This window comes from Leptonotus elevatus, chromosome 2, assembly GCF_054856555.1.
Source record: "Leptonotus elevatus isolate MCC_2025b chromosome 2, RoL_Lele_1.0, whole genome shotgun sequence".
Taxonomy (NCBI): domain Eukaryota; kingdom Metazoa; phylum Chordata; class Actinopteri; order Syngnathiformes; family Syngnathidae; genus Leptonotus; species Leptonotus elevatus.
In genome coordinates this window covers 4,254,760-4,272,677 of record NC_141240.1, presented here as the reverse complement: position 1 = coordinate 4,272,677, position 17,918 = coordinate 4,254,760, and the positions used below count along the sequence as shown (strand labels likewise).

The following is a 17,918-nucleotide window of genomic DNA, read 5'->3' as shown; positions in this document are numbered from 1 at the left end:
AGGCGCAGTACGCCCTGCTTGTATTCACACCTTGTTTTGTTTTTATTTGTTTTATTCATTTTTTCCTTTCGGACACTTTATTACTGGTTACATCAATCACATAATATAATTTGCAACATTGACATCCGAAAGAATGGCTGGCGGTTAGAAGCCATGGCTTGTTAGTAACCCGTCCCCATCGATTTTTACTATACGCATCAGTCATATACATTGATTATAAAGTACCTTAGGACAATTTAGAGCCTTCATTGCACCTAACGCATGTTATCGACATGCTGCTGTTATGATAGATGTCCACCAAATTTTGTGGTGAAAGTGGGTGTGTAATTGAAGGAGTTTTTGGATATGTTGCGGTTCTCAAAAAATACCGTTCCATTCATCAGAAGAAAAATAATTGCGCCATTTAAGAGGGTCTTCATATGTCCTGCTGCTCGGGCCCTAATAATTTTTTTTAATATAACATCACAAGCGTTGTGGGGGGAAAAAAGACTTGTTTTACTTTGATATCTCTCGTTACAAGCTGATTAATAGGGAGCTTGTGCCTCACAGTTCTTATAATATATATTGATTAACACATACCGTTAGTCAAATATCACAAGTTTCCATCCACCCCCACGCCACCTCTCTTAGCTCGCCCTACTTTTGGACTGGTTGTTTTCTTTTCACATCCGCCCCCTGCAGGCCCGCACATGTAGCACAGGGCGGCGTCCACCCCAGCCAATTTCACCCCACTTAATTCCAACCCTCCCTACCCTCTCGTCCTACCGTTCCACCAATAATCCGCCTCTGCTGAAGGCTCGACACACTCTCTCCTGGGGAGTGTCAGGGATTGAGACGAGCGCCCCCTCACAGTGTTGTGGCAGTACTGTGTATTTGTTCTTCTTCTGCCAGCCAATGTACACTTCATCTAATTCCACTCATTCCATTTTGGTGCCCACCTTTTTGGGGCGCAGGCAGAAGATTGGCAAATTTGCTCGGCTGCCATTTCACACAAGCTGTCCATGTCATGGCACCATACAGAACATACAGCAGGCCCTGGCTTCCTGTTGCCTTCCATTTGCATGGGAAGTGAACGGCCCCGTTCGACTCTTCACTCTGAGTTGTGGGTTAAGAACGGCAAACAGTGTTTTGGTTCCTCCAAAAATGACAAACAAGCATTGAGAAGCTGCGTACAATCATCAAGTGCATCAAGGCTCATTCATACGAGCTGTCCATTGACTCAAATGCAAAGCGTATGAGCAAGCATTTAAGGCCCTGGATAGGCTGTATGGATGTCATACATTAGATGCTTTTCTTGTGCAATAAATAAATAGATAGGACATTTGGGGTGGGGGTGGAAAGAGAGGCAAAAGGGGAAAAAGATCCTGCTGTATCGGGTTGACCACAATGTTGATGTTCACCTATCGGTGTGTGTATATATATATATATATATATATATATATATATATTAATGTTTTGTTTGACCAATGTCTACGCTGAACAATGAATAAATAAATGAGGAAGTGGATGCATAGAGAGATGAAAGAGATTCAGGAGAGTTGCAATAATGACGATTAAAAAATGTATGTTCTTGTGTAATGTTGAATTTATTATTATTGTGGGAATGCTGAAAAGTATTCACACATATGTTATTGGGATTCTTTATTCTTACTTATTATAGCATTTTATTCTTCCGACTTTTTTGCCGTGCAAAACTCCATATAATACATCCGATTGACAACCGTTCAAATTTCAACTTGCTTCAAAAATTCACGCCAACCTGGGAATATATCGTCTGATTCCACATTACTTACAGTTTTTGCACAATTTATCATTAAATATCAACTTTCCCCCATTCATTTTCAATAAGACTGACAATGAACTTTTTCAAAGTCCCACTTTCCACGTCCACTTCCATGCATACAATTTATCATTACCAGCTGTCTGATACTGTTCGGTAGCGCAGTTGGTAAAGTGCATTGTTCAGTAACCAGGAGGTCGCAGGTTTGAATACCTCCTCCGACTGTACATTGCAAATATATCCATGGTCATTATGCTAAGTGATATACATGTATACCAACTGACTACCATATCTGGAAATAGATTATAATTTCACTGAAATGATTAAATGCATGTTATCTTTCAGCATCAGATGACACTTTTCAAAAGAAATACGCCATTGGACCACTTTTAGTACATTCAATGGTTCAATACCAACTGACTATCATATCCGGAAATGGATTATAATTTCACTAAAACGATTTAAGCACTTGCGTTCAAATCTTAGCATTCAGCTAATAGCATTCAGCTTTTCAGCATTCCCACGCAATTTCAGCAGAAATTGCACTTTGTCTAGTTGCTATTATTGTTGTTATCATTATTATCATCATCATTATTGTGTCATAAGGCACTTGTTTAGTTGAGCCTATTTCAGTTTGATGACATAATAGTCAAATTGCAACACTTCTTGAAGTGTCAGTAGAAGTGTAAATCCAAGTTTATCACTACTTCGTCACCTTGGTTCTGTTGTGAGCAATGCAACACCTGCCACCTTTTAGCCCAGTGCGTTCAGTCTTTTACTGACTAATCTGCTAGTTTAAATGTACTTCAAATGGCAACAAAGCTGTCAAACACGTTAGCTGCCATGATTTCTTGAATCGCTCTCGCTTTCTATCCACTTATTCCTCTATTGATTTATTGATTTGAGTGGTTCTTGAGAGTGCACAACGCCATGTAACACGCATGTACTAGAACTGCTGGAGCACACGTTTTGGAAAGCAATTTCCCCTCTTTTTTTTAACTCCTGCTTTTGCAAGCAGCATATTGGGAAAATAGTTTACCTGTTGTTCACATTGCAACTCGAGCCATTCTCTCAGCTGCTGCAACAAAGACTTTTTTTTAAATACTGATTTGCGCACATACTGTGGATGCCGATTTGTCCACGTGATTTTTGCACATTGGCAGCAGTGGCGGTGGCATGCTGAGAGAACTGTGCTGCACAGAGAGGGAATATGGCTTCACAAAACAATGACATGCATGCTCAGCTGTCAGCCTGCCATTTTAATAGCACTGCTATGTTAGCGTAACATTCAGTGAATTAGACTACACTGCTAAGAATATATTTGGCCTAGTTTGATTATTATTTTGACTGGTATAGAATTGTGTGAATTAATTGAGCTAGTCATGGAACAAATTCATATTGAGAATATAACAATGTACTAATTAGATGGACTATGTAAAGTTGGACACATCATATTGGTATGGCATACATCGTCAATCAGAACTAATATAAAGGCTGGCAAAACGTTATCATTATAATTAAGAATAATTGGAATTTGGAATCTTGAATTCAGAAAATCTGGAATAATCCACATGATGAATTAATATTAAAAGACTAGAGCTCAGTGTGTACTGTTTTTGTATTAAGCATATACTATCAAAACATGTATGCAAAAATAAACATAGCTATTGCAAACAAGCATTACTAGTACACCACTCAGTACTTTTTCACCGCATGATGCTAGTTATCCATATGGCACTAGTGATCTTCTACATACAGGTAATAGCTGTCCACATAGCACTTAGTCCACCTCATTTCGACACCCTGTGAGACTAGTTCAGCTCAATTATATAATTAATAGGGTTGTCAAAATTAGTGCGTTCATTTTTAGTTAATTTAAAGTTCCTTTAACGCCACGACTAATGACCACCCCTTACTTGGAAAGGGGAATTTCAGTTGCAACATCCACGTCAAAATTTAGCAGTTAACAATAATGCATATATTTGTGGAGACTGGTGTCAAGTTGTATTTTATAATTCTAAAAATGTGCAGATTTTCACAAGACTTTCAAATGCAATTATGCCATCTAGTGGCAGAAAAATGACCTTAACGCCAATCAATATCACACTCGTTTTTTATAGTACATCTTTTTAATTTTAATTAAATTTTATGAATTCTTATGAAATTACTGTATCAATGACTAAAAGATGCGGCCATATTTCTTAGAGTTTAAATTTTTTTCCACTTTTATGTTAACAAGTGTATGAAAATTTAGAGAAAAAAATATTTTATTGTACATTTTATTGTACATTTAGAACAGATATAAAATTTGCGATTAATCGTGAGTTAACTATTGAAGTCCTGCAATTAATTACAATTAAAAATTGCCAAAGACACCCCTTTTAATAACTAATAATAATTTATTAAATAAATACATAAATAAATAATAACACATTGAATGAATAATAGGCATTTTTAAGAGTGAATGTACGGCTATAACAGTATGATGCGTCCTGCCAAAAGGTTGAAATGATTGATTTGTGTTTCTTGATGCTTACAGTGTCGTATCCTGTCTTTGCAAATCTGGTTTAGGTGGTAGTCAACGCCTTGGTGGGAGCCATCCCTTCCATTATGAATGTGTTGCTGGTTTGCCTCATCTTTTGGCTGATTTTCAGTATCATGGGGGTCAATCTGTTTGCGGGCAAGTACTACTTTTGTTTCAACGAGACCTCCGAGGAGTACTTTCCTGTTGACGTGGTCAACAACAAGACCCAGTGTGAGGCCCTCATTGAACAAAACTTTACGGAGGTCAGGTGGAAGAACGTCAAAATCAATTTTGACAATGTGGGCGCCGGCTACCTGGCCTTGCTACAAGTGGTGAGAGCGTAACTCTTGTTGGACTGTTGTTTCTCTGTTTGTTGTTGTTTTTGTTGTTGTTGTTTTAACTTGCTGCCATGTCTCATTTCTTTCATTTGCATCCACAGTTCTCAGAGGCTGCTTTCCATTGTGTGTATTGAGTGTTTCTCCGCTGTTATTCTTTACTTTCTTTCCATTCACAAGCTGTTGAACTGGACTTGCAGCACTGTTGGTTTGAGTTTGGATATTCTTTGCTTTGCCTTTCATTAAAATGTTAGCTTTTCTTTGTGTTTTCTGTCACTAATGTTTACTAGCATGTCTAAACATGTTTCTCTTTTCAAAGGCCACATTCAAAGGTTGGATGGACATTATGTATGCAGCTGTGGATTCCAGAGAGGTACATTTCTAATATCTGAATTATATTTGGAATAGTTATAACGATCATAAAACTGTTATCAACTGCACAGGCAATGTTTTAAATATGCATTTTTTTCTATACAAATTAAAACAGGTCTTCCCAGGTGTTTTGTGACATGCTCTCATCAAAATACACCAAAGATGAACATTGATAGGATGCTTTGCACGCTCTGTTTCTTGTCTTGCTAAAAGTTGTATAAAACTTTTTTTTTTATCCGTCTCAATGTGCCAGCTTTCACGCATCTGTGAAAATACTAACACTCATTCAAACCTGCCTCTGTGCAGATTTAGACAATGAGTCGCGCTAGACTTGCACTGGGCACAAAAATAAAGCTCTTATTGTTATCGGTGTGGAGTTCTTATTTTTGGAATGTACTATCAATTCAAGATAAAAAAAAAGATGATAAAGGTACCTTACTAATTCCGCGTTGCTTTTAAAACCTCTCAGCTTTCTGTGATCCATTCGCTCTGCTTTTGTTATTTTCTGGAGAAGGATATTCCACCATTGGTTCAGGAAAGCCCAAAGTGACAGGTTAGCGTGAGGTAAAAGGGAGGAGTGCCCATAAAGAGTGTGCCTGCAAGTGATTGACACCTCATCAGTCATGCCTTTTATCAATTCAAATTAGATGCACAAGATGGGGCGCCAGATAGGGCTGATTTTACTCTTGTACCAGGTCATTCTGACAGTTTTGACAAAAAAAATTCTCTCTCTCTCTCTCTCTCTCTCTCTCTCTCTCTCTCTCTCTCTCTCTCTCTCTCTCTCTCTCTCTCTCTCTCTCTCTCTCTCTCTCTCTCTCTCTCTCTCTCTCTCTCTCTCTCTCTCTCTCTCTCTCTAACCCCCCCCCCCTCCTCCTAAGGTGGAAGACCAGCCCGACTATGAAGTCAACATCTATATGTATATCTACTTTGTGGTTTTCATCATCTTTGGCTCCTTCTTTACCCTCAATCTCTTCATTGGTGTGATCATTGACAACTTCAACCAGCAAAAGAAAAAGATAAGTCCAACACGTCCTTCCTCTTTTTTTGTTTTTGTTTAATCCTGGTACAAGATTATGACCTTTTTTTGTTTGTTCTTTTCCCCTTTACTTTGGAGGTCAGGATATCTTCATGACAGAGGAACAAAAGAAATACTACAATGCCATGAAGAAACTGGGCTCCAAAAAGCCTCAGAAACCCATCCCTCGACCACAGGTATAGTATGCTTTAAAAAGAAAATAATCACTCTTCAAGAAATTACTGTTTACCACACAATAATGTAAGGCAATACAAATACAATCTTAGTATTTTAGTTATTTAATTCATTCAGAAATATGATGCATTGTTCCACTTATACTGTGGCCCCCACTTTCTGTTATGTAAGTGTAACCAGATTGGCTGGCATTTCAGTGTACGTAGATGCATCATCTTCACTAATATTGCGGCTTTGAGTATTGAAAGATGCCGATTTTGACCTGATATGATATCAGTATAAATCATACTTACATATGACGTACTTGTATGGCTTATTTTGTAGTGTGGATTGTTAGAAAATGCTTCAATCAAGTGATATTACTAATAAAGAGAACAATAGTCAGCAACAGTACAAAAACTGACCCGTTTATTATTATTGATTGGGTCACATAAAGTTTAACCTTGAAGGTCCCATGCTTCATTAAAAAAAAAAAATTGTCTGTCATTTTATTGGGTAGTTTTTTAAAGTAATTTTGTTAGAAAGGCCCCAGATTTGCCTTTTTCAAAAGACTGTAGGTGGTGGAATATGCCCGGAATTTTGGACAGGCCAGTTCATCATTAATATTAAATATGGAAATAAGCTTTGATGTGATTGGATCTCTGTTCTGCTCAAAATAGATATGGAAATTATCTTTCTTCCGATAACGCTGGGCGGCCATGTCGGGTCCCACCTGCATATTGAACATTAAGCCCCAAAAGTATTTTGTGAATACACCGGTACAAGTGGCAAAGAGGACTCGTGACTTGACGTATGTTGCCGCTGATTCAACAATTTAAAAAAAATATATATATTCCTTGTTAGCTTTGCTAGCTATTTCTAAAATTAGCTCCATGTGCACTGGCATAAGGGGCTATGAGGATGAGCACCGTGTAGCGTAATCGAGTCACTATAAAGAGCGGAATTAATTAATAGCGACTGGAGTTTAATGCCTAACATCGAGCGCCTCTAAGGGGTACCGTCTCCGCTTTCCACATTAAAGATGATAACTTATCATCTACTTCCAAATACCTCAGCATCATTCCTTGCTTAGCCCCGCCGCTCGGTGACATTATGCACATAGTATCACTGTTGCAAAGTGACGGCATGCCGCACGCTGTGTGGAAAAATGAAGTCTCACTCTGTGCGATCGCGCAACTCCAGATCTAATAAAAAGTTATTTAAAAAATAACCTCATATATTTATCCGAATCCTGATCGGGAGACAACGTCCGATTCCGATCGAGTCAGCAACCACGTGATCGGGCCTGATTTCTGATAGGATCGGGACATCCCTAATGCAGACCCCCTTGGGTCATGGCAACGAATTTTAAGTCGATGATTCATCGAAGGGTTATAAAATATTTTATTAAGGTTGAAAAGTTCCTTAGTGCTACTTTAAGACTCAGGGAAGTGGGAGCTGGGAAAAATGCATGGCTTATTGTCTGATTCTTTATTGTTGTGTGCAATTCACAGGGAATAGGGACCGAACCTGACCACAATTAGCTAAAACAAAAAAAACAAAAAAGAAAGAAAAAATGGGGGAAAACAGTGAATTAAATCATGTTGGATCAGGTTCAAAGGCATCACAAATAAGCATATTGGTTTAAAACAATGTAAAAAAAATTTTTAAAACACAACTAAGCAGGGGTCTGCAAATCAGTGGATAGGTTAAAAAACAATCTACTAATATGTGAATTTACGAATGTTGAAACTGCAGGGGTCCTCTATATATTATATGTTGTGACCTCTGTTTGTCTCCACAGAACAAGATCCAAGGAATGGTCTTTGACTTTGTCCAACAGCAAGTCTTTGACATCTCCATCATGATCCTCATTTGTCTCAACATGGTCACCATGATGGTGGAAACGGACGACCAATCTGATGAGACAGAAAATGTCCTCTACTGGGTGAACTTCATCTTCATTGTGGTCTTCACCACAGAATTCCTGCTGAAGCTCTTTGCTCTTCGCCACTATTACTTCACCAATGGATGGAACATCTTTGATGTGGTGGTGGTCATCCTTTCGATTGTTGGTGAGTTGTGGGACAGAGAAACTTCAAGCTGTCCAGTTTGGTTGACCGTAGTACAGTTTGGAACACTTTTCTGTTTTCATTGACGACGGTCTGGCCAGCTCTGCTATTCCACTACATAGCATGAGCAGTAGATTCTATCTAGTTATGTAATACATTATTACTATCTCTGAATTGTAATGTGTTAGGCTGAGAAGGCCTTTGACTCTGTCCCTCAAGAAGTCCTGTGTAGAGTGCTCAGGGAGTGAGGGGTCTCTAATATGGGCCCTGTACGACTGGTGTCAGAGTTGCGTCCCCATTGCCAGCAACTAGTTAGTTTTGTTTCCAGTGAGGGTTGGACTCCGCCAAGGCTGCTTTTTGTCACGATACTCTTTATAATTTTTATTGACAGAATTTCTAGTCAAGGTGTTGAACAGGCCTATTTTGGAGATCTACCTTTTGCAGATAATGTGTTTCTTTGGCTTCATCAAGCCGCATTCTTCAACGCTCACTGGAGTAGTTCACAGCTGAATGTAGGACGACTGAGATGAGAATCAGCGCTTCTAAGTCTGAGGCCAAGGTTGGAAAAAGTGCAGACTTACTTCTCTGGGACAGAAATGAGATCCTGCCACTGTGGTGCATTTGGGCTTTTGAATTATCAATGCAAATGTCTGTGTGCTTATTGACGATTGTACCAATGCACCCGCGCAGATCATGTACCAACGTAAAAATGTAGCATGTAGCAAATGCCACAGCTGCGTGCAAAGCCGCGATCCACGTGCAGTTTGCTCTGGTCTGCGTACGCGCAATGCAGAAACTTTGGAAACTTAGAAAGGGCAACTTTCAACCACAATGTCTTATAAAGTACATATGTTGGAGGGGTCATTACCAGATGATTACTTGCAGACCGAGGGTGCAAATTGAGGACTCGCTCACAGACAGTTTTTCAGAATTGGCAGCTAGCAAAATATTGACTTGTTTTTTTAATTTGACTTGTTTTGTGGGCAGACCCAACGATCTGTCTCAGCAAGTTAGTCAACCATAAACATAGTCAAAACATGACATTCTAATTAATATTACATTTGTTGAATAAGAGTTATGAAGCAAAATCCAGCTATTTTTATTCTTCCCATTTTTATCCTTCCCGGGGCAGCCATTTTGCCACTGAAGATGACATCAATGTTGCTCAGGGCTCAGGCACTGACCATTCACAGCTCACCGGTTTTATGAAGCTGACCTGTGATTGGTTGTTACCTGAGACCTGAGCAATTGTAATGTCATCTTCAGTCGACAGCAAGTGGCAAAATGGCCGTTCCCTGAGATGGATAAACATGGCTGGATTTTGCTGCTTAACTCATATTCCACTAATGCAATATTAACCAGAATACCATATTTAGACCACTGGGGCTACATAGAACAAATTATTGTCCCCAAAATTTTTTGGGGTTGACTTCCCCTTTAAATCATTCACTCTTAGCCATTTTCACTGAAGCAACCCCCTTCGCTCCCGGCTGTTTTACTGCATTTTGACTGATTTTGTAAGGCCCACAGAATATTGTGTTCTATTGCTATAAAAACATGGAACATACCAAAGGAAAGATTAGAGTCTCTTTCATCAGGAAAAAAGTATATTTGGATCCGTTTCTGTTTTGCAGCAATTAGCATTAGAATATAGTATATGTTTTCATAATTATTCACAAATCTGTTTAAAACACTGGGAAAAAGAGCTTGTTGCAACATGGCCCTGGCTGATCTCTTATACTCTGATGCCACCTGCTGGCCGTTTTTGCTTACTACCATTGCTTTAAGCCACCTCTTCGGGTCACAAGCTGCATCAAAGCCTTCTGTATGCTCTAGCATAAAAATAAAAAAACATAATAAAACATATGAACACGTTCTTGGGACCATGGCAATATTTAAAATAGAACGTGTTTATACATTTTTGAGAGAAAATGAGTTAATTAGGAAAAAAAAGACTTACATGTGTCCTCTTCAAACTTCTTTTGACCCAGCCGTGGTACATGCTGATTTTTTTTACATGTCGTTTGTTGTTGTTTATCCTTACAGGAATGTTCCTGGCTGACATTATCGAGAAGTACTTTGTATCTCCGACGCTGTTCCGAGTGATCCGCTTGGCCCGTATTGGACGTATCCTACGTCTCATCAAAGGAGCAAAAGGCATCCGGACGTTACTCTTCGCCCTGATGATGTCACTGCCAGCCCTGTTCAACATCGGTCTCTTGCTCTTCCTGGTGATGTTCATTTTCTCCATCTTTGGCATGTCCAACTTTGGCTACGTGAAGCATGGTGCCGGCATTGACGACTTGTACAACTTTGAGACCTTTGGCAACAGCATGATCATCTTGTTCATGATTACCACTTCGGCCGGCTGGGACGGCTTGCTACTGCCTATTCTCAACTACCCGCCAGACTGCAACCCCAACCTGGAGAACCCCGGCACCGCGGTCAAGGGTGACTGCGGTAACCCTTCAGTGGGCATATTTTTCTTTGTAATGTACATCATCATTTCCTTCCTGATTGTGGTCAACATGTACATTGCCATCATTCTGGAGAACTTCAGCGTAGCCACGGAGGAGAGCGCCGATCCACTGAGTGAGGATGACTTTGAGACCTTCTATGAGATCTGGGAGAAGTTTGACCCCACCGCCTCTCAGTTCATCACCTTTGCCAAGCTGTCCGACTTTGCTGACGCACTCGAGCACCCGCTTCGCGTACCCAAGCCCAACACCATCGAGCTGATTGCCATGGATATGCCCATGGTGAGCGGCGATCGCATCCACTGCCTGGACATCCTGTTTGCCTTCACCAAGCGCGTGCTGGGCGACAGCGGTGAATTGGACATGCTGAGGCAGCAGATGGAGGAGCGCTTTGTGGCGGCCAACCCCTCCAAGGTGTCGTACGAGCCCATCACCACCACGCTGCGCCGCAAGCAGGAGGACGTCTCGGCCAGGATCATCCAGAACGCCTATCGCGCTCACCTCATCCGCCGCGGCATCATTTTCAAGCGCCATGCATTTGCCAACAACAAGCTGGAGAATGGCGGCACCAACCAGGAGAAGAAAGAGAGCACACCATCCACAACCTCGCTCCCTTCTTACGACAGCGTGACCAAACCTGACAAGGAGAAGCAGGTCGACAACAAAGAGGAGTGGGCCAGGAAAGAGAAAGACAAAAACCAAAAAGACGAGTGGGAATCTAAGTGCTAGGCACCGTGAGACTCTTGAGCCCCACCGAGGTAGAAACAGCGGTCATTTGCAAGTTATAAAACTAAAAAACACTGGGAAAAAATGTTTACAGACTACTGAGGCAACGTGGTTTCTTATGTCATCAAAGACAGCTGAACCAAACACAATCAGTTTACTGTGGAACTTTGCTGCATAATGACCAAGTTCTTAGAACGTAGTGACTCACAACATACACACATACAGATATACTGTATGTTTTGGGGACCAACTTGCCAAGGCACACAACTCTCTGCTGAGCGATTGAGAGAATAGCATCGTCCCTGCCACCGCTGAGCATGTGAAGTCTCACTGCAAAACTTCCATGCGGGAGCACCGCTAGAACTGTTACATCCAGTCTAAAGGAAGAAGAAGAAGAAGAAGAAGAAGAAGAAGAAGAAGAAGAAGAAGAAGAAGAAGAAGAAGAAGAAGAAAATCACAAATCAACCACACAAGCGAGCAAGCCAGCTAGCGTGGGATTGATGGATAGATGGGAGGCAGAATTAGAGGTGGCAAAAGGTCCAGAAAGTAAAAACCCTGCCACAGTTTGGCTTTAGCCCCAGGTGCTAGCTAACTAGTAAACGAGCATCATGGGAGCTAGCTAGGGAGCACCTGGGGCTAAAGCCTAACTGTGGCAGGGTTTTTACTTTCTGGACCTGGATTTGCCACCTCTGGGCAGAATACTGAAATGTAGACAAATGTGTTGTTGTTATTTTAGCTTGTTCACACCTCAGTACATTTTTACATGATTTGAGCAGCAAAAAAAAAGAAGATCAAGCTCATGTCACTTTCATCTCTTTACTATGCTGACATAGTAAAAAGACATTCTGGTTTTGCTCATAGTTTAGATTCAAGCCGCAGGAGATTTGCTCAGATCAATAATAATAATTATTGTGCTTATTCAATGCATAGAAGTGACTTGCATGAAGGCATGTTTTGATCAGGAATCATGCAGGAGTAACCATACTCCACATGGCACTTAATGCTCATAAGCCTGCAGTGGTTTCACAGTGTGAGCTGGGGGCGGCTGCCCACTGGGGAGAATGAGCCAGATAGAGTCTTTGTGAGCTCTTTCAATGCAAACTTCCAATGCAGCATAAACGTCAAGGTTTTTTTTTGCTGCTCTGCATGTGAATGGCGGTGGCGAAGAGGCAGAAGTGGACCCTCGGGTGTGCAAAGCTCGGGTCACTTTTGTTGTTTCGCTGTTTGTACGCCACAGAGTTTGTAGTGATTTGATCTGGGGTGCTCAAATGTTACTAGGGGATCCCCACTACTGTTGTAGACAGTGGAGGAAGATTTCCTCTTTTTGTGCTTGTGACAGATATGCATTACAGCTTCTCAGCCAATGAGTGGTTATGTAATGTCACGTGTTTCTGACCACCATTTGGGAGTTTGTCTTCTCTGCTGTCCACCCACAAGGTTGGAGAATGATGCGGAGCATCGCAAAGTGCGGGCGGGGTCAGCGCACAGCGACCCCGAGCACTTACCTTGTCGTGCCTAGCAGGAATAGAAGGAATTGGAGAATGCAACAAAAAGGGCTTGTGGTCGCTATAATTTGTCTACGGGTGGTCCTCAACAACAGAATCAACTGCCATGTTTGTCAGTGTATCATTGGCACCAACTTTTTTTCACACACTTCCAGCGAGTCGGGCAAAGGCGACAAGAGCAAGACATCAGCAGGCCTCACGTGGATGCGGCTAAGGTGTGCGAGCAATCAAAGATGTTTTGTGGATGTTTTCTCCTCCGTGAAGATGTGCAAGGCTTTGTCAATCCAGCTGCCTCTTGAGGTGTTCCTGCCATTCCTTTTGTACGTGCCAGTCGATGGTCCTATTTCTAAGCGGATGACTTGCCCAGCGTCCGCCATCGCACCACTAATGCCATTTTGGTGTGTTAAACACTGCCTGTACGAAAACACCCTTTTGTCTGTACCATGAAACCAGGTCTGTTTACATCATGAGGTCTCCCAATAGGTTTGGCTGCTGCACACTAAAACCAAATACATTCCCAATGAGAGAAACGAGCAGTGCCGTCTGGATCCGCTCCGACTGACTCATTCACCACGTCAACCACAAACAAACAAAACAAAACAAACAAAAAAAGACCCAAAAAAAAGAAAAAGAAGACGGGGATATGCAGTGCAGGTGACGATGTAAATGGCACAATCGCTGGAAAAGAACGACTTTTTTGAGAGAAACTATAAATATTGTAACATATAATTTTATTTTATCGGCATGCTATGTTGTGTTTTTGTAAATAAAGAATTTTAAAACTGTTACTACTACTAATCACACACACACAAAAAGAATCATAACAATAATATAGAATGGCTTCCAGCTATGCCCTTTGTTACCTTTTGGATTTTTTGAGACACTTTTCACTTTTGGTGACTGAAGTGAATGATCTATATATATATATAAATATATAATATAAAAAGATCTATCCATGTATACATATATGTGTGTATGTATATACATCAAACAGAAGAACACTGTCACATTTTGATTTCTGTGCAACACATTCACTGGATGTTTCAATGTTAATGGAGGGGGGTGGGGAGAAGCTTATATGTTTGAATTGTAGCCCGATCATGACGATAATGATAATATTACCAGCACGTCATTCACTCACCACACGCACACACTGTGCACACTGCCATTTTCTGCCAGTCAGCTCTTCCTCAAAGACATCAACTTGTGTTAATCATGCCACCCCCCGCCAACTACCTGCCTACCTTTTACTCCTTCTTCCACCATCAAACTCAGTGCCATGACAGCTCATCCTCACCTTTTGATTTTTATATTGTTCCACTCAATGGCATGTGCCTTTTTCTGCTTTTTGGATGTCTGCCACACCTGTAAACTATTAAAAAATAAATACTTAAATATGGAAGGTGAGGCTTTGAGTGGAGCGGGTGAGCACAACATGCATCAGGGATGTGGAGTCATAAATACTGTCATACAGACACCTCACTTCATCTCAATATTTAAGCGTGTGTGTTGTTATGAGAAAAATAAATCAGCTAAGTCAACAATGTCCTGTTCTACTAGTGCTGTGTGTGCGTGCGTGCGTGCGTGTGTGTGTCACCCACTTGGCTTGTGAAAAAGCAGCTTGCCTTTGATACTTTTCTCTTTAAGTTCCTCCACCTTTTCATTTCCCTCTGAAATTTATTTTTGTAATGATGTTTATTGATTGTAGGACTCATTACATTTCTTCTTAACGCATGGTTTATTTACGACAGCCATTTTTGTTTTTGCTGAAAAAATGTAAAAGTGTTTTCTGTTTTCATTTGTCACAATGTTTTAAAAATGTGAGGGAAAAGGATATACAATATGCTGGTGTGTTGCACAACCTCTTGGAAAGAAAATATGAAAGATTGTCTTCGTTTGAGCACGAACCTTTTTATTACCAATAAAGCAGCCTTCCAGTTCAAACTATGTGTTTACGTTATTATCTTTTCAGCATATTTGCCCTTTGCTGTGTACAAACTTGTGGTTTGACCTCTTTATGAAAAGCACCGTCAAATTGGTTGGCGCTCTCGCAATGAATCCGAATGGCAGCCACCATTTTCCTTTCGAACCGTTTGGCTTTTGCAGAGCAAGGACACAAGAGGATCACAAAACATTCGGTGAAATGCGGCTGAGTGGTATTGTGGTTGCAGTCCTCACCTTGTAACTGGGCTTATTTAGTTTGTTAAAAGGCATTAAGATCCCCACCCTACTGGCCCCACCTCCCTTGACAACCCTTTATTTTACAGTTTGTGGCCCAGCGTGCGGCTATAAAGCAATAACATTGACGAGTACATGATGACACTGAGATTGACATCTGCATGGTCTCATGGTAAGTAGGACAAAATATCGATGTAGTGATGGCAGTGCAGCCTGTGGTCAGTACGGTATTTGCCAACATCATATATTGATATTGTGTGACATTTTAAATAACGTGTATCTTAAACCTAGGGTGACCAAACGTCACGCTTTGACCACGACAGTCTCAAATTTGAGCCATGGGCCCCGTGTCCCAGCGAATTTCGCCAATCCCATTGTTTTGTCCAGATATTACGCAGGTCCCGTCCTGGCGTCTCATTTTTTGCCATAGGTGGCAAATGCAGGTCCAGAAAGTAAAAACCTTGCCACAATTTGGCTTTAGCCCCTGATGCTAACTAGCTCCCTAGCAGGTAAACAAGCACCATGGGAGCTAGCTAGGGAATTGGCTAGCTCGCACATGAAAGTAACAACCCTGCCACAGTTTGGCTTTGGCCCCTGATGCTAGCTAGATAGCTCCTTAGCAGGTAAACGACCACCATCGGAGCTAGCTAGGGAGCTAGCTCGGTGGCAAAACCAAGTCCAGAAAGTAACCCTGCCACAGTTTGGCTTTAGCCCCAGGTGCTAGCTAACTAGCTCCCTAGCTGGTAAAAGCTACATACTCATGGCTACACAAAGCTACTTACACAAAAAACAGAGGTGGCAAAACCAAGTCCAGAAAGTAAAAACCCTGCCACAGTTAGGCTTTAGCCCCAGGTGCTAGCTAGCTAGCTTCCTAGCTTTTACCAGCTAGAAAAACCAAGTCCAGAAATTAACCCTGCCACAGTTTGACTTTAGCCTCAGGTGCTAGCTAACTAGCTCCCTAGCTGGTAAAAGCTAGGGAGCTAGTTAGCTAGCAAGCCTATTTATCTGTTTTTTGCCATGTGTATATCAATCACACAGTTGTCATAGCGATTCATGCGATAAACCCTTCTTATTTACTTCCAAATTCACATTTGCGTTCTCATTCACGTCCGTATCTAATCAGTGGGCAGTGGCAGGTATGTTTTTGTCATACTGTAACTAGAACTACTTCCTGCTCCATGTCAAAGAATCATGGGAAATTTAGTCCTACTGCTGCAGTTTCTGGTCGCAAACTTTTCTGGCTGCATGTTTCCAATGCGGGGCCAATGCAAGGCTAACTCCAGAGTCAGCTTCCAATAGCTGCCAGAATAGGTTGGCCAGACGTCCGGATTTAGGGCGGCCAGTCCTAATTTTTCAGTTATGTGTCCGGCGTCATGCGCAACCCTATGCCAGACGCTGGTTTGTCCGCCTTTTCAGCCACGTTTAGTTTATGTGACCCAACATCAGCCCCGCCGGCCAGCCCCCACTAACCATGCCAGCAAGATGAATTCTGGAGGTATTTTTGAGTTTACAAACTCCGGAGAATACATCGTGTACCGCTCCCGCTGATACGTTTGCAGCAGTCTTTTTTAGGTCAGACCAATCAGGCGTTGTTTAGGCAGGATGAAACCAATAAGCCCCGATGGCGGGGGGAAACAAACCTAACAGACGAATGTATGCTGCAATTAATTATATTCTAGCAGAATTACAATTACCGTTTCCTTGTTGAATTTGAACAGCGAGATGCGTTTCGTGCATTTTTATCTGGTAAAGATGTTTGTGCATAATAATTTACGATGAGTAGAACACAGCTAATAAACATTTATTTATTTATTATTTATGTATTTGATTTATTGTGTTTTTTTCCCCCATAATATAAAATTGGAGATAGGTTGTTGCTCCTGTGAACAATAATAGGAAGGTAAATGTGAGAACATTAAAGATTGATGACTGTCGCTAAGGCTCACCGATAACTGTCCTATGACTTTTAGTATGATACTTATTACCTCATATCGTAGCGTCAACCTTGGATATTTAATATACCATTGTCGTGATAATACTGTATAACATCCCTTGTGCCAAAGAGAGGCAGGGGAGTGCAATAACGCCCCCCACCCCCGCCATACTATTTTTAATTTTCATTTAGGCTGTTTATTAGTGAACGCATTTGCATTATGATTTTGAATCTAACATCCATCTATGTCACGTTATGGAAAGGAGTAAGGACGGACACTTAAGTCCTCAGCCCACCCTCTTGCTGGCCATCCTGGCTCTGCCAGAATGCCGTTGCCGTGAGGTGAGACAAGCAGGGGGAGAAAGGGAAGGGAGGTACCGGATGGAGCACTGCAGTGCAGATAAATTAATGCAGCAGTTGTGGCGGATTCAGGAGCACACTCTCATAGTATTTAGGCCAGCGCGTCCATCACACGCATGCATTGGAAAACATCAGATCAAGCCATAGGATCTTCGAAAAAGAAACGAGATCCAAAGAGAGCGACGATAACATCGTGTGCAGGGCGGGGATATAGCTATCCCCCGACGTGATGATGTTGGTGCTGCTGGGTGGAGACACTGGGAGATTGGACATCCATAACCCATCTTTGAGGCGATTCAGGCGGGGCAGCAGCGGCAGACGCACCGCACTAATGGCTGTGGAACAAAAAAATCTGTATGGGGAAAAGAGATGCGCGAGGTAATTTGCAGCGAACCACAACTGCGCGCACACGTGCACGTGCATACACATGTCCTTTGTGTTGTCACATGCATGTGTATCCTCTTTGG

At 41.6% G+C, this 17,918-nt stretch overlaps 1 protein-coding gene across 5 annotated transcripts in view; it reads left to right on the top strand.

The window, feature by feature from the left end:
• Nucleotides 1-14,924, top strand: part of scn8aa (sodium channel, voltage gated, type VIII, alpha subunit a) — an 87,864-nt gene extending 72,940 nt beyond the window's left edge. For all 5 annotated transcript variants that reach the window (XM_086067386.1, XM_086067383.1, XM_086067387.1 and 2 more), the window contains exons 22-27: nucleotides 4,352-4,636; nucleotides 4,959-5,012; nucleotides 5,890-6,027; nucleotides 6,119-6,223; nucleotides 8,005-8,275; nucleotides 10,319-14,924. In XM_086067386.1, the coding sequence (XP_085923512.1) occupies nucleotides 4,352-4,636; nucleotides 4,959-5,012; nucleotides 5,890-6,027; nucleotides 6,119-6,223; nucleotides 8,005-8,275; nucleotides 10,319-11,478 (2,013 nt within the window). In that variant the 3' untranslated portion in view covers nucleotides 11,479-14,924. The remainder of the gene's footprint in view (nucleotides 1-4,351; nucleotides 4,637-4,958; nucleotides 5,013-5,889; nucleotides 6,028-6,118; nucleotides 6,224-8,004; nucleotides 8,276-10,318) is intronic.
• Nucleotides 14,925-17,918: the final 2,994 nt, after the last annotated feature.